Source organism: Nycticebus coucang, chromosome 6 (assembly GCF_027406575.1).
Source record: "Nycticebus coucang isolate mNycCou1 chromosome 6, mNycCou1.pri, whole genome shotgun sequence".
Classification (NCBI taxonomy): domain Eukaryota; kingdom Metazoa; phylum Chordata; class Mammalia; order Primates; family Lorisidae; genus Nycticebus; species Nycticebus coucang.
The window spans coordinates 116587082-116603219 of record NC_069785.1 but is presented as its reverse complement, the minus strand read 5'-3'; the positions used below and the strand labels follow the sequence as shown (position 1 = coordinate 116603219).

The following is a 16138-nucleotide window of genomic DNA, read 5'->3' as shown; positions in this document are numbered from 1 at the left end:
GGCATTTCTACAACTGGCATGTCAGTTACAAAGAAAGGATGCAAAGAAAACAAAATTCCTATGGGTTATTCTGAAGCTTTAGACGGGAGACATTAATTCAATATTCCTTTGACCATTCAGTCATCATTGAACCACTTTCATACAGAACACTGTGTGAGTCACACAGGAGACAAACCAATAAAAGCATACTTGCACAAACCATTAAATATCTGCCCCCGGTTTTGTTTCATCTTCCTCCCTTTAAGATCTCTTTGCTATAGCTTGTCTCCCTATTTTATACTAATTATATGCACAGCCATTTAAATGCATTATAATTTATAATACACAAAGATATAAATTCTTTAAGTTTCTTCATTCATAATATAAGTATAATAATCCCTGTGGGTTATTGTGAAGATTAAATGAAGTGACTTATGCGGGCGGTGCCTGTGGCTCAAAGGAGTTGAGTGCCGGCCCCATATGCTGGTAGGGCCCAGTGGTTCCTGGCCCAGAGCAGCACTAAATAAATGTCCCCCCCTCACTCCCCAAGGCCCAAGAAGTTTCTGACTCAGTAACATGACTGACTGACTCTTTGGTGCTAAGGCCAGGGTTAGAGAGGGAGCAAAGGAAGGAAGAATTGAATTCTAGTTTTTCTTCTGAGGGCTTTGATTTAATTACAATACTTATAGGTGAATAAAATGTTAGCTAAATCTTGTGCTTTGCTTTTTCCATGTTTCCTCTAAGTTTATGTAAGAGAAAAGAACAATTGAGGGAGAGTAGGGAGAAGTCTAAACAAAGGGAAGTTTCTGCGGTTCTTTTCTTTCTTTTTTTTTTGGGGGGGGGACAGAGCCTCAAGCTGTCACCCTGGGTAGAATGCCATGGCATAACAGCTCACAGCAACCTCTAACTCCTGGGCTCAAGCGATTCTCCTGCCTCCACCTCCCAAGTAGCTGGGATTACAGGTGCCTGCCACAACACCCAGCTATTTTTTGGTTGCAGCCGTCATTGTTGTTTGGCGGGCCCAGGCTGGATTCGAACCTACCAGCTCAGGTGTATGTGGCTGGTGCCTTAGCTGCTACAGCCACAGGTGCCGAGCCTCTGTGGTTATTTCTACAGCTTCATACCAAGCCTGAGGTAGGCCCATCCTCTGTGGCATGTTCCCAAAGACACGTCATACAATCTATTCATGGCCCCAGTAAAGTTGAGAAAGTACTGAAATTATTTGTATAAGACAGAATTAATACAATTTTTTACTTGAGTAAGGTTCCAAAAATCACTTTCCAATTCATAAGCAGCCAGCTGAGAAAGGGCTTGTTTACACTACTGCAAGATTTCTTTTTTTGAGACAGAGTCTCAAAAAGTGAGTGCTCACAGCAACCTCAAATTCCTGGGTTCGAGCAATCCTCTAGCCTTAGCCTTCCGAGTAACTGGAACTACAGGCACCCACCACCAGGCCCAGCTAGTTTTTCTATTTTTAGTACACACAGGGTCTCGCTCTTCCTCAGGCTGGTCTCAAACTCCTGAGCTCAAGCAATCTACCCATGTTGGCCTCCTGAAGTGCTAAGATTACAGGCATGAGGCACCTTGCCCCGCCTACTCCAAGATTTTTGATACTAGGACATCTAGAATATCAGAAATGACATTCTGCAAGAGGATAATCAATTAATTGGCTCAAAGGCATTGCAGCCCTCTAGTGCTGACCTTGCCTGCATAGACTATGGTAAGGGAGGAGGTCAGGGAGCTTACAGGTAGTCAGGACCCCTAAACTCTTCAAGCTGAGGGCTGCTCCTTACACCACCCAGAGAGGCAGTGAAACAGTACCTGTTTTGTTCTCTATTCCTTCAGAAGGAATAATCACAAAGTCCACCTTCTCTTCTGACTGGGTTATAATGGATTCACTCTTTGCACTATGGATTGGACTGGGTGAAGTCAAGCTGTGATTGAAAAGGAGAGAACAATTATTATGAAGAGTTGTTTAGAAGCCAACTTTCAAAATGTATCCCAGAGAATAAGGACATGTTCTTACTCATCTTACTCTTTATGCCTAATATAGTACACAGGAAAAAAAAAATACTTGTTTAATCAAGACCTTATCTAAGGAATGAAATAAATATTGAATGAACAAATGACCCCAGCTAGGATCTTTTCTACAACAAGGATGCCTTTAGGCCTAATTCGTTGAGAAAAGATTTACAAAAAGGATGGGTAATTTTTGTTTTTTACTTCCCATTCCCTCTACCACCACCATTCCTGAGCCCATATTCAACGACTGAGGCCAGTATATATCTTAATAGCTTTTTGAGCTAGAAGGAAATTCTATTTCCAGTACATTGATTTCTCATAGATATAAGCGGTATAAGCAGAATGATCATCAAAAATTAGCTCTGAGCTAATCCTGAAGGAAAGGACAGGAGAAAGGGTGGTTCAGGGAAATAAGTTTGCTGGGGGTGTGTACAGTGCCAGGCCCAGAAGAGGGGCAGTGATACACCAACAAGTAAGCCAGAACATGTTAAAGACAAGGGTAATATGTCAAAATAGGAAAGCCCCCTTAAGGAATGGTGCAGTAAAGGTTTACTTGGTTTATTCCCATCAAAAAGCTATTTATATTTCTGCCACAATATTTTCAAATTGTCCTCAGGAACCTCTCAACAATTCTTAAGATATAACTACTAGCCTTGGAAGTAAATGCTCAGATTTTCAGGGAAATGGAATTTTAAATGTCTAGAACAATAGCAAATCTACACAAGATGGGAATGTGAGGCTGATGCTTCCACCTGAAAGAGAAAAAGGAGTCTGAAGGATCATTTCCTTTGTGCCGCACCTTGAGAACATCAGCACTGAAACAATCTCAGGGACTGTTGGATCTCAGGGCCCAGCCCCCTCTCAGGAATTCCTTCCAAATCCATCACCCAGACAACAGTGAAAGTGTCGAAGATTCACTGACCCACTTAATGTGCCCCTGAAGCCTCCCAGGCTAATCCTCACAACCTCGATCAGGAGTTAACATTTTGTCTTCCTAGAAACCAGTAAAAAACAAGAACCAAGAACAGTGGAGATAAGCCAGGGATTTCAAAACCTGTGAAGCAGCCTGAGGACCAGTGTCTCACCTCGCCTGTTGTCCAGAATTTCAAGGCCTTGGTGGGAATGACCTCAGTCAGAACCATAGAAAAAAATTCAAAGTTTTTTGCTACTTCAAATTAAAGAAACCGTATCTGTAGATCAGGCAAGAGAGGCCAGGGGTGGTAAGAAGTGATATTCACAAGTGGTGATTGCTTTCTAGATCTCTGTTATTAATCTCTCACCACTTAGACAATCTGGCTTCCAGGCCAACATGACTTAGCTGCTGCAAAAGCTGTCATCTAAGGGCACTGTGTCATTCCTAAGGAACATAGACTTGTGACTGCTAAGGCCCCAGCCTTTACCTTCTTACAGAAATGAGAATCTACGTACAGAAAGAAGCCTGTGACGGCTGTTTCCCTTTGAGAAATAACAAAACAACACTTCCTCATCTGACAGGGTGCTATGGATGACACCTTCTGCCGCTGGCATTTGCTGGATCACAGTGGGTACGGGTGAGACCAAGGTGGGGGGAAGAGTCCTGTGAACCAAGGATGCTGGAAACTGCTTTCCTAAAAGCATAGAGCATGCTCGGTTCCACCTTCTCCCTCCTAAGAGAGCCGTGTCCCATATATGGGCAGAAGGAGGTGGATGTCTGGATCCCCAACCCCACTGGGGGAGTGGCACAGCAATCAGAGAAAAACAACATTTCTCTTCTTGAATTGAGGCTGCCTGCGTGAGGCCACAGAGAGATGAGACCATGAAACTAGATGGCTATGTCAAAAGATGAAGACGGAGGGAAGGAAACTCCTGGCGCACGTGTCAGGCAGGCCTCCCTAAGAAGTACCTCGTGGGTGAGGGAAGTGCACTAAACCCTCTGCCCGGGTCAGAGAAAAGTAATGCGATGCTAATTAAGTATGCATATGACTGATTAGCTTAAAAGTCCTATTTTATACACAATTCCCTATTTTAGATCATAATCCTCTGTAAGGTCAGAGGATGACTGATTACGAAAAAGGTCTGGACCGACCCATACATGTCTTATTTCCCACACGGTCTGCATCTCTCCCGCCTTATCAGACCAGCAATCCCCCAGCAAAGACGCTTCCAAATTAGGCTCAAATTAATTTTTCTAAATGGTTAATGGGCCATAAGGAAGAAACGCGTCAAGTGTCCGCCCCTGGAAGAGTCACTGACAGGGTAAAGGGCCACTCCTCCCTGCCCTGTGGTGGCTCCAGCTTCCCACCAGCTATTTACAGAGATAATCCCGGGCCGGCGCCCACCAGCATCCTCCGGTCCTGGTCCTGCTCCCACCCCGCCCCCACCCCCAAAGCAGGGTGGCCTCGGCTCACCATTTGACTTGCGTCCCTCCCATGGTCCCCTCCTGGCGCCGGCTTCAGCGAGCCTGTGTTCCTGGGTGAAGCGGGAAGCTGAGAGTCACATCGCTCCCAGATTCGGGCATGTCGCCCCGCACTGGGGCCCGGAGAACGACTCTACTGGCAGGCCAACTAGCGGAGCTTCTCGCCCCGACCGCAGGAGAAAGTCACAGGGCAGAGCGGGCGTCTCGGCCCCACCAGGGACCAGGATGCTCCGGCGTGGAGCGCCGTCCGGGCCGCTCAGACGCTGCCGCAGCCCGGCCCGGGCGGAAGCCGCCTCCCCCCGCAGGCGCCGCATCTCCGCGGCCGCGCGGCTGGCACCCCCCCTGCCCGAGCCATCTCAACCCATCTCCGACCCGGAGGGAGGCTCCCGGGCTCGGGCCGCGCGCGTGCGGACGGCAGATCCCGCTCCGCGCCGCCTCCGACCCCTCCCTCCCCGCCCTGTCCCCTCCCCGCCCTCCCCTGCTGTCACACGCGGGAGGCAGCGCCGGGCTCCCACCCACGCCGGCCCCGCCGGGACGGCTCCGCGCAGAGGTAGGCGCGGGCCAGGGCTGGAGGGCGACTGGGAGCCCCTGGCCAGGCTGGGAAGGGGCTGCGCGGGGCGGTGGAGTCCCGAGGAGGGCTCCGGGGGTCCTGGTGCTGGAAGCCAGGCTCTAGAAACGTCGCCTTCCTACTCTGACGCCTCCCCTCCTGGACACGTAGGTCCGGACAGGTCTAGCCCGGAGAGGGCTCAGCCGGGCTCCGCAGGGAGGGGGAGGTTGTGGGGTGAAAACCAGCTGAACGCCCATCTCCTCCCACCTTCCCCCTCCACCCCCCCCCCCGGCATTTCCGTTTTGTGTGTTTCTTTTTTGCCAACTGAGGATCATTTTGCTTGGCTACAGGAGGAGGCTGGCCCGAGCAACAGGCTGGCAGGGCTCCCTGGGGCGTCTCTCGAGGTGAGGGGGAAGGGAGAAGATACCAGGGGCGATCTTTGGTGAGCCACTCTTCGGGGAGCCACCCTTTGTCCTGAGTGAGCCACATATCGGGGTACCCAGGCCTCTGCATGGGTCACTAAGCCATTAGGTGGGATCCCTGCCTGGGGTGGGGGAGGGGCCACAGAAAATGCCAGAACCTGCTGGGATCCTGATAGCCTTGAAAAGCTCCCTCCTTCCCTGGGGGCTCAGTGAGGAAAAGGCAGAGTAACAACAGGAGCGTGCCAAAGCGGCGAATGAGCAGTTGGCTTTCGAAGAAAATGACACAATCAGGAAGGAGTGAAAAACGGATAGGGGAAAGCAAACTATTCTCTTTGACCCCTGTCCTAGAAAACTGTCACCATTAGCTCTTTGCAGCCTGATTTCCTCTGGGTCCCTCATTCACACGTTTCACACAGTCGCACCCCCACCCCCACCCCCACCAGTGTTCCTGCCTGGCAGGAGAGAAGCAGGTGCTCTCAGGAAGTCTAGACTCTGCACCCCATCCCGGCTCTGGCAGGCACTCCCTGGCTGAGAAGAGTGAAAGGCCTGCAGACCTGCAGGAAGCAAAAGATCTCAGGTACAACACAACGGCCTCTGAATCAGTGCCAAGTGACAGTCCCAGGAGCAACCACGGAAGAAATGATTGAGATTCTGATTCAAAGCCCAACTACTGCTTAATGGGTATGGTTCTCTTTTGGTTGATGAAGATATCTCACAACTGGACAGAGGTGATCGTTGTGCAACATTACGAAGGTGCTAGCTGCCACTGAATTGTATGCTTTACAATGTTTAATGGTTAATTTCATGTGAATTTTGTTAGAAAGCACACCTAAGGAGTTCCATATGTCCTCAATAATAAATTTAGGAATGGTCCATCGAAACATTTCTTCATAGAATGGAATTTTATGAGGAAAAGAAATAAGAGGAAAAAAACAATGACACATAAAATACATATAACTCAAGGAACAATTAGCCTTAAATATAACAGACTATTCTGTGTGGAGCAGGAGAGAAAAGGTCATTAAGAACATAAATACGATTCAGCAATGAAATGAAGTTAGTAAATAAGCTAACAGAATCTGGGGAGTGTTTATAGGAGCATGATTTACATGAGCCAGGAAAATAGTCTTTTTCTGCCACTATCCTTGCCATTGACAAGGTTTTTATTAGAACACTATATCCTGTTTTGGTTTCTGCACTTAGCTCTAAGGGATATATAAACAGCCTTTCAGCTAAAGTCACAAACATCATTAGCTTACTCAAATGCATACTAATCTGCCACAATTCCCAGCCCCATAAATGAAAACTGGAAACATATAATGCTCTCACACAACTCTGCTCAATGTCCACTCACTATGACTGTTTATATAGCCTTCTCAGGCCATAACTAGGTACACTTCAGCTCAAGGACAGTACAAGGGAACTGGCTGTCATCAATGCTGGCAGCCAATATGTGAATATCAGAACCACTGGGATGGGCCAGACAGGTTCCACATGCCCCCATGTGGTCACAGCTAAGCATTGGCCCTGGTACTCTACACAGTTTCCATTTGTGGGAAATTCACCAGTACCCGGGCCCTGGCCTCCTGCCAGCACAAAACCACAAAGCGTTGCTAAGGGCTATCCCTTTAAAACCAAACCTAAACTGAGGAAATAGAAAGGGCTTAGGTGCCTTATTGCTTTTGTGTTGCTACTTGAAACTGAGAATCCCCAAGAATTCCGTATTCAGAGGCTACAATTACCTGGAGCAGCTAGATTCAGATGGTGACCTTTGTTGTCCTTCGTACTGCTGTACCAGGGCCCGCACACTCCAGTATGGGTTCTCAATCTCCTCATCCACGCTGCTGTTCCTAAAGTTAGAGGTAGCAGGGGATTGGGGGAAGGGGGGACATTAGTCCTTCAGTTCACATCAACTCAACAAGCACTGATGCATTGTTACTTTGAACAATAGAAGTGAGAAGATGAAAAAGGCAAAGCCCATACCGCAAAGATACTTGAAACCTAGTATGGAAGGTGGACACAAAAAAAAGTACAGTAGCTGACTGGCTCCCTTCGTTGACTACCTCCTTAAATTGACCTAGTTTCCAGAGACCAGACCACGTACCACATGTACAGATCAGCACAATAGGCCTAGTTCCTATGTTGACCACCTCCACATGTTCACTGGTTTGCTACAGTCCCTTGGGTGATCAATTTACAGAGGTTCTACTGCAATTTCACCAGTCTTTGCAACACCCCGTAAAACATTTCTTGACATGACTCTCCAGGACAGCTTGGCCTTTTGGATACATTCCAAGGTACAGCCTCCCCAGATGACTGGAACATTGTCCCCAGTATCTCCCAGGGAAGAAAAGACACTGTGCCAAAGGCATGTATTTAAAATTTGGGCACCCAGAGCAAAAACTTACACATAAGATTCCTTTACTTTCTGCTAACTGCAAAATAAATAACTCCCAAAAAGTGCTCTTTTGAGAGCCCTCCCCAAACTCCACTCCATGTTCTTTTCTGGGACTGTTTGGGTGCTATTTCCGTCTATAATTTATCACCTCAGAAAAGAAATATAATATCAGCGAGCAGGTTCGGCTCCAATCCCCAGATTTCTTCTCTTACCTCTGTCTATATCGAAAGACATCCCGTCCTGACCGTGACATGTCATGACACACATCGGCCAGAGCAGCAGCTGCTCCCTGGGCGACAGCAGTGGCACAGTGTGGTTGGTGACTCTGAAGTGGGGCTCTGGAGTCCCGTCCTTGGCTCACCGTCCTGCTGGAGCCAGGTTTGAAATGAGCTGCCAAGGCAAGGACCAGCCTCATGATAGACTTCAGGTTCCCTTCCACAATATCTGGAGGATGGAAGAAACCAAAAAGTCCTGAGAGAGAGGCAAAGGCTGAGGACTGCTACATTTAATACACAGTGCTGGTTATAATACAGGTAAGCAAGGCAGTCAAAGTCTCAGTCCTCTCAAAACTATGTTCAACAGGCTTGGCACCAGTAGCACCAAGCGGGGCTGGTCACATACACCGGGGCTGGTGGTTTTAAACCCAGCCAGGGCCTGCTAAGCAAAATAACAACAACAACAAAAAAAATAACCGGACATTATGGTGGGCACCTGTAATCCCAGCTACTTGGGAGGCTGAAGCAAGAGAGTCACTTAAGCCCAAGAGATTCAGGTTGCTGTGAGCTGTGATGCCACAGCACTCTAGCTAGGGTGACATAGTGAGATCCTGTCTCAAAAAAGAAAACTCTGTTTAACAAGGAAGACAGAAGATTTGAAAGCAATTACAATGAAGTATGATAAAGTGCTTTGATAAGAGAAGTAGAGGATTCTTTGGGAGCTCAGAATAAAAGCATCTTATCTAGTGCAGAGGGCTCAAAAAGTGAGCTCTAAACTGAGACTTGATTGATGCAGGGTGGTTCATTAAATTAAAAAAGGAAAAAGAGTATTCCAGGAAGAGGGAACGGCAGGTATGAAGGTCTAGAGGTGAGGAAGAGCATGACACATCACAGCAGGACTATCCGATATGGGAGCCACTAACCACTTGTGACTACTGAGCACTTAAAATGTCCCTAGTCTGAATTGGAATGTGCTATAAATGTGGTCCTTACTTAGCATAAACACACACACAAAAAGGAGTGCGAAATATCTCAATGACTTTATATTGACTTCATAGTGAAACTATATTTTGGATCTATTGGGTTAAATGTTATTAAAATTGATTCACCTGTTTCTTAGTTTGTAATGTGGCTATTAGCAATCTTTATATGGCTTGCGTTATATTGCTGCGGCACAGAGCTGTGATGGAAGAACTGAAAGAAGAGCAGCCAAACCAGAGCCCAAGGGGACAGAAGGAAAGGTGAGCTCACAGGGGGATGAATCAAAGGGTGGGTCATGTAGGATATGGTAAGCTACAAGAGGGATTTCGGATTTTATCCCAAGGACCCTCGGATGCAGAGGAGTGACACAAACATATGTACTCTTAGAAAGATCATTCTGGAAACAGTGTGGAGAGCAGATGAGAGGGGGACAAAGATCAAGGCAGGGGGACTAGTTAGAAAGCTGGTGTACTTCTCCAGGTAAAAGACAGAGGTGTCCTGAATGGCAGTGTTTCCTCAAAATAGCTGACTTCAATGGGCCAGATCCCCAAGCCCACTCCACATGGGGACCAGATCAGGGAAATTATGGTATTCTAAATATTGCCCTAGAAAAAAAGAGAAACGTAAGCAAAATATAATGTGATAAGTCTGGTGAAAGTCAGTGTAAGAAGATAGGTAAAATTTATTTTTTTATTTTTTTTATTTTTTATTTTTTTGCTTTGTACCTTTTAAATATGCAAGGCTTGGAAAAAGATTATGTGATAACCTTCCACAAGGTACTCTCAGTATTTACCCACCTACATGACCCCAACACAGAGACCACCAATAATCCAGCAGGAGCCTTCCTGCCCTCACTCTCATCAGACTCATAGGTAATCAACCCAAGAACTGATACCGTTAATTACATCTCCATGTAGGGCTGAAAAGAACGACCTATGTTTCCATATACAGCTGTGTTGCTTTTGATGTTGTGTCATTGTACAACAGAAATGTGTGCGCTGAGGTTCTGTGTATGGTACAGAAGAAAAGCCTGGTAGCCTTGCAAGTTAAATACTGCTTCCATTCATTGTTTACACTGGAATTTTTCTCCCCATGGAATGTAAGTAAAACTTAGTGTTTGTCACCAATAAATGGTAATACTAAAAAAAGAGAAAAAAGAAAAAAAGAACTGAAGCAGATCTACAGTCCTAGAGCAACAGTGAGAGGCCTGGGGAGCCTGTGTGCCCCGAGGACACCTGTGTTGCTTCTTCCTTGTAGCCTGAGCTCAAGAGGAACTAACTGGTAAACCCACCTAGACCAGGCTGCTGTAAGAGATGGCAGATGCACAGGTCCCAGAGCCCCTTTTGTCCTTTCCACAATGTTCTATGATATACAAAAAAATGTGCTATAAAATATTTTCTTTTAGGGCGGCGCCTGTGGCTCAAAGGAGTAAGGCGCCAGCCCCATATGCCGGAGGTGGCGGGTTCAAACCCAGCCCTGGCCAAAAACTGCAAAAAGAAAAAAAATATATATATATATTATATTTTTTCTTTTAGAAAAGTAGATGAATAAAATTATAGGAATGTGAATATTTGAAATTCTACTTGGTCATAAAACCCAAGGAATATAAAAAAATAAAGTAATCTATCTTCATTTTTGATGAATTAAATGCAATCTTCTAAATTTAATATCCAAGTTTTCTCATTTCTTTTCTTTTTTTTTTTTTTTTTGTAGAGACAGAGTCTCACTTTATGGCCCTCGGTAGAGTGCCGTGGCCTCACACAGCTCACAGCAACCTCCAACTCCTGGGCTTAAGCGATTCTCTTACCTCAGCCTCCCAAGTAGCTGGGACTACAGGCGCCCGCCACAACGCCCGGCTATTTTTTGTTGCAATTTGGCCGGGGCCGGGTTTGAACCCACCACCCTCGGTATATGAGGCCGGCGACCTACTGACTGAGCCACAGGCGCCGCCCTCTCATTTCTTGTCTAACCATTAATTTTCCTACACACACTCAAGCAAATCTGTACTCAATAAAATGAATGGAGAACTTCTAACTCCACCCAGGTTACAACCAAGGGCTATATACCTAAGGATTTTCCTGAGAATGGCACTCACTTGTTAAAGCTGAACGTATTCAGCTGGGCCCTGTACAGCATGCCTATAATCCTAGCATGCTGGGAGGCTAACACAGGTGCATCACCTACACTTAGGAGTTTGAGACCAGCCTGAGCAAACAGAAAAAGCGAGATGCCATCTGTCCTAAAAACATAGAAAAACTAGCCCGGCGTAGTGGCACATGCCTGGAGTGCCAGCTACTCAGGAGAATGAGGCAAGGGAATTGCTTGAGCCCAAGAGTTTGAGGTTGCTGTGAGCTAGAATGCCACGGACTCTACCCAGGGCAACAGAGTGAGACTCTATCTCAGTTTAAAAAGAAAAGAAAAAAGAAACGCTGAGTGTATTCATCAACCAAGGATGGGGTGAGGCACTGACCTTTAGCTGAAGTCTGGTGCATACGGATCTTTTTGGAGGCCACAAACTGTAGCACTTTCTCCACATTATTCTTCATCTCCTGTTGGGTACTGGGAGTCAGCTGTATCCCACTCAGCTTTTCTCCTGCTGTTGGAAGAAAGAAAATTTATGAAGTTATAGGAAAGAATATTATCAAAGTTTCATAGCAGCCAGACACAGAGGAAGGGAAGACTTGATGTAAATACTACAATTATACAGAAATACAGTACATAAGTGAGTTAAGTCCGGGTGTTTGTAATTTAGATGTCTTGGGCTACAGTGGAAGAGGCTGACTTGTGAGAAGTCAGATTTGGTTATATTTTGAATACAAAGCAGACAGTACATATGAAGGATTACATACGTGAAAAAAGTTAATAATTAAGGATGACTTCTGAGTGCTCTGCTTTAACACCTGGGAAAGTAATACCATTTTTCTAATGGTATTACTTAGAAAAAGAAACCTGGAGGATAAAGAGATTGGTAGAGAGGCCAACATCCAAAGTTCTGATTGGGACATGTGAAGTTACAGTTGCATATTAGAAATCCAAGTACAGTTGTTAGATATTCATATCTAGAACTTGAGGGAAAGTTCATGGCTACCGATGCAAATTTGGGAAGAGATCACTTAGGGGTAGAGGACATTCAAGAGCTAAGGACTAACCCTGGATCACTCTGACATATAGAGGTCAGGAAGGACAAAACTCCAGCAAAGCAAGCCAGGACAACATTATCAAGACCCTATCTCTACAAAAAATTCCAAAAAGAAAAAATTAGCTGATCATGGCAATGCCCTCTCAGGTACATGGGAGGCTGAGGCAGGAGGATTGCATGAGTCCAGGAGTTTGATCACACCACTGTACTCCATCCTGGATGACAGAGCAAGACCCTGGCTCAAAAAAAAAAAAGTTAAAAAAGGAAAGGAAGGAAGGAAAAGCCAGCAAAGCAAATAGAAGAAGCCGATGAGTAAGGTAGAACAGGAGCCAGGGCAGATGGAAGAAAAGTAGAATTCTGTAGGATCCTGGAAACCAAGTTAAGAAAGTCTTTAAGGAGGAGGGCATAATTGATTATGGCAAGTACTGCTAAGCTGAATAAAATGAGGACCAGGGCCTCCCACTCATTGACAAGGTGGAGGTCAAGAGGAAAGCAGTTTTGCTGGAGTAGTGGGATCAAAAACCTGATAAGGAGAAGTTAAAGAAGAGGAAATAAGGAGGCAAATGCAGTGAGCACAGACGAAATCTTGTGAGTTTTTCTATATAGCAAAATCACAATAGAAAGCTGTAGTTAAAAGCCTAGTTTTTGGAAAAATAAGACATATTCATACTGCTCACATACGCATAGAATATCTTCTCTGGAAAGAAAGGCAGGAAGCTGCTGATACAGGAGGCTGCCTCTGGGAAAAATAATGGGCAGCTGGTAGAGGGACGTAAACGGGGAAAGGCTTTTGACTTCATATTCTTTCATAACATCTGGATTTCCTGCCAGTACATGTATAACCTCATCAAATAAATAAAAAAAAATTAAATGTTTAAAATGGGCTTTGGAATGAAAGTGATCTAGCTTTGTATCTCTGCTTTGGCACTGGAGTTACGTGACTTTGTAAAGTTGCTCAGCCTCTTTAAACCTCATAAAAGGAGTAAAACAGTAGTACTTGTATTCTACACATATCATCAGTAAAACAAAATAGCATGCTTAGCTACTTTGCTTTGACTCAAACTAAGTATTCTATGAACTTATTTTTTTTTATAAATCCTCTCTTCGAAGCTTGTTTCCTGAAAGTGGGGATAATATCTGTTTCCCAAGGTGTTCTGTTTAAATGAAAAAGACAGAAAGCATTCAATCCTGGCAGTTGCTGTTACTGTCATCACAAATGAATAGTCTGATGAACTCATGAGCTGTGCTAGTGAAGTATTCACAGATGGACTACCTGCTGTAAACCTGGCTTCTTCCATAGCACTTGCAAGCCCCACATCCCTCAAGGACGGTAAGCAAGCTCAGCTGACTAGTTTAATGACAAATGTTGGGGTCCCCATAATGTGTGCTTGGCAAGGGATTGTAGAACAGAAAAGGTCATATTGTGCCTACTCTTAAAGAGCTCAGTCTATACAGGGGAGATAGGTAAACAAATGATTACCACCAATACTTACCATGGGAGGAAAGAAATAACAACAGAGCTATGGACAAATGCTATGAAAATAAGGTTTGGCACCATCTAGTAAGAAGGACTAGGGCTTCAAGAGGGAAAACCCTTCTGCGGAGCATCACGGTGACATCACACAGGGGCCCTTTTGCTGGTAGCACATCTTCTTTTGGTGACTACTTCCTTTTCTGGCCATGGTGTAGCTATCAATTCTTCTGGCGGACCTCAGTTAAGACAGCAGTTCTTCTGGTAAGCCACCCCTGGGCCCTAAGACAGGGCTGAGTATCCTTCCTATGTGCTACCATCTGCATTTACCCATCAGAGTGCCAAGTATATAAGTGGAAATGACTTCCCTTTCCAGCCTTTCCAAGTGGATTGGTAGAATCTTGAGAGCACAGACTGTGCTATCATCAAATTCCCAAAGCAAAATACAGTGCCTGGTATTTATTGAATAATAAATGAATTAACCTTGGGCAAGTATTTTACATCTTCTCTACTTTGATGCCACATATTCTAAAGAAGAAACAACATGCTCTGAAGGGGAAATGGCGGATAATGAATGGAGATAGTCCTAGTCTATGCTAGTATCAGAATCCGGGTGCAACTGACCAACAATCTCGATGAGATATGCCAGGATCACCCCATCCCGCAGATCCTGTCGCAGGTCCTGCACAGGCTTCACCGCCGGCCTCTTCTTCAGCTGTGCATTCACCCAGGCCACATAGGCTTGTAGCTGTTGCTAGAAAATAAAGGTGGAAGTAAAGAAAAGGCTGTACATCAATCTCATCCCCTACCCTGAACCCTCTAAGGCAGCATCGAGATGATGGGCAACCTACATCCAGAGGAAGGAGGAAGAGGTTTTAAGGATAGAAAGAAGAAAGATGGTATGTATCACGGTCAGACACAGAGCATGTCCTAAAATTCTCTAATTTTATGCTAATCTTCAGGGATAAACTAACCTCTGATTTGGTGGCATTGTAAACACAGTTAAGAAGATGACTCCTGCTTTCCTTGAGTTTTGCTCTGTCAACTAGGGATGAGGGCTGGGCCCAGAGCCACAGCCACTTTCGGGGTATAATCACTGCTGCCAGCGACCCACCACACTTCTCAGGAACAATCACTCGTGTGCCATACACACACTGAGCTGTGATACTCATGTGTATTGCTCCAGGGGGACCAGGAATAAGCAATAAACCATGCCCAGAGTTGCCTCTCCAATAGCTGCTTTCTTCAAAATGAGACGTAAGCAAAACCATCTCAGAGTCAACCCAAGATTTATTCTCCTGAGCCCATAATCCTAGGATTGCTACAGAGTTAGTTTTAATCCATGCTTTATATTGCCAAAGAGGATCTGGTTACCTAAAATCTACACAAAGAGGAAAAAAGATATGGCTATGGTGAGACTGAGAGGCACGTTCATGCACCTTTAGACAAAGCTGGAACCTAATATTATCAAAAATCTGGCAGGGACCTAGGAAAGGACATAGAACTCATCCCAACCCTTGGACAAACATACATTCCATTTTGTCCATCAAACAGAACTTGTACTTAGATGTTTATTCTGATTATTTGGTCAGAAGATGGGCAGTAACATCAAAATAGCACATAAACAATGTCAGGGTCCAGGCAGCAGCTCTGTCTAGTTTCTGTAGCAGCCCAAGACTCTGAACCTAAAAATTAAGTTCAAGGGCTAATTATATTAAATTATAATTTGGTTAAAATATAGTTGATTTCTAAGCACCAAGTACTTCCTTAATGAAATGAAGTTGGAAATGACTCACTGGCTGCTTCCAGAGAGAAAATTAAGTCCTGTCTGTTTTTCTCTCTGTTGACTTATGGGAATGAATAAAATCCTTTGGAAAACAGTGCTAAAGCAACAGCCCATTAGCTACAGACAAACTACAGGAAGTACGATGATGAGGAGAAGGTGGGAGCAGGAACCTGTTACTTACTGAGAACTACCATGAACTAAACCCTTTTTGGTATTCCACAGGTTTTAACTGGTTAATTAATGTACTGGATACAGGGCCCAACCCACGACTGATACATCCTAAGTAGTCATTATTATTTTCATCATCATCAAGTTCAATCCCCAAAAAAGCACTAAAGAGTCAGCTTTATCTCCATTTTATGGATGAGGTTCTTAAAAAATACATGCCTTCTCCAACGTTCCCTACAGCTAGGACACAACAGACCTGGGACTGAAACGTGGTCAATGTTGTCCAAGAATTTACCAAGGTCCAGCTCACTCCTTAGAACAGAAACAGCTGCACCTTTTGCCTAGCACGGGCCAGACGCCCATCCCCAGGACCAGCTGAGATATGTAATGCTCTAAGGCAATGATTTTCAACCAACTTGAAATGAAAGGATCTCAGGTGTGCCACGGAAAATTTTAAAGATCATTAATTATTTTCCAAAGAAGTTCAAAGCACAGTAAGTATATTCTTTTTTTGACTTTTTTTTTTTTTTTTTTTTTGATCAACATAATTTAAGTGTTCCACGGAAGTTTAACTATAGGGTCAAGTGTGCGGTTAGATAAAAAAAAGGTTGACAA

The 16138-nt window shown here is 44.9% G+C and overlaps 2 protein-coding genes across 7 annotated transcripts in view; one reads left to right on the top strand and one right to left on the bottom strand.

Moving 5' to 3' along the window:
• The window catches only part of DIXDC1 (DIX domain containing 1), a 79551-nt gene that overhangs the window by 26399 nt on the left and 37014 nt on the right, over positions 1 to 16138 (bottom strand). For 5 of the 6 annotated variants that reach the window (XM_053593689.1, XM_053593690.1, XM_053593691.1 and 2 more), the window contains 5 exons: positions 14194 to 14323; positions 11430 to 11555; positions 7976 to 8207; positions 7108 to 7215; positions 1801 to 1913 (listed from right to left, as the gene is read on the bottom strand). In XM_053593689.1, the coding sequence (XP_053449664.1) occupies positions 1801 to 1913; positions 7108 to 7215; positions 7976 to 8207; positions 11430 to 11555; positions 14194 to 14323 (709 nt within the window). Of the gene's footprint in view, positions 1 to 1800; positions 1914 to 4388; positions 4798 to 7107; positions 7216 to 7975; positions 8208 to 11429; positions 11556 to 14193; positions 14324 to 16138 lie in introns of those variants that run through there. The other variant, XM_053593693.1, reaches the window with a different exon arrangement.
• Positions 4497 to 7075, top strand: LOC128587496 (proline-rich protein HaeIII subfamily 1-like). Its single transcript, XM_053593704.1, has 3 exons — positions 4497 to 4946; positions 5294 to 5347; positions 5809 to 7075. The coding sequence occupies exons 1-3, from the start codon at positions 4497 to 4499 to the stop codon at positions 6010 to 6012; spliced, it is 708 nt and encodes a 235-aa protein (XP_053449679.1). The 3' UTR covers positions 6013 to 7075.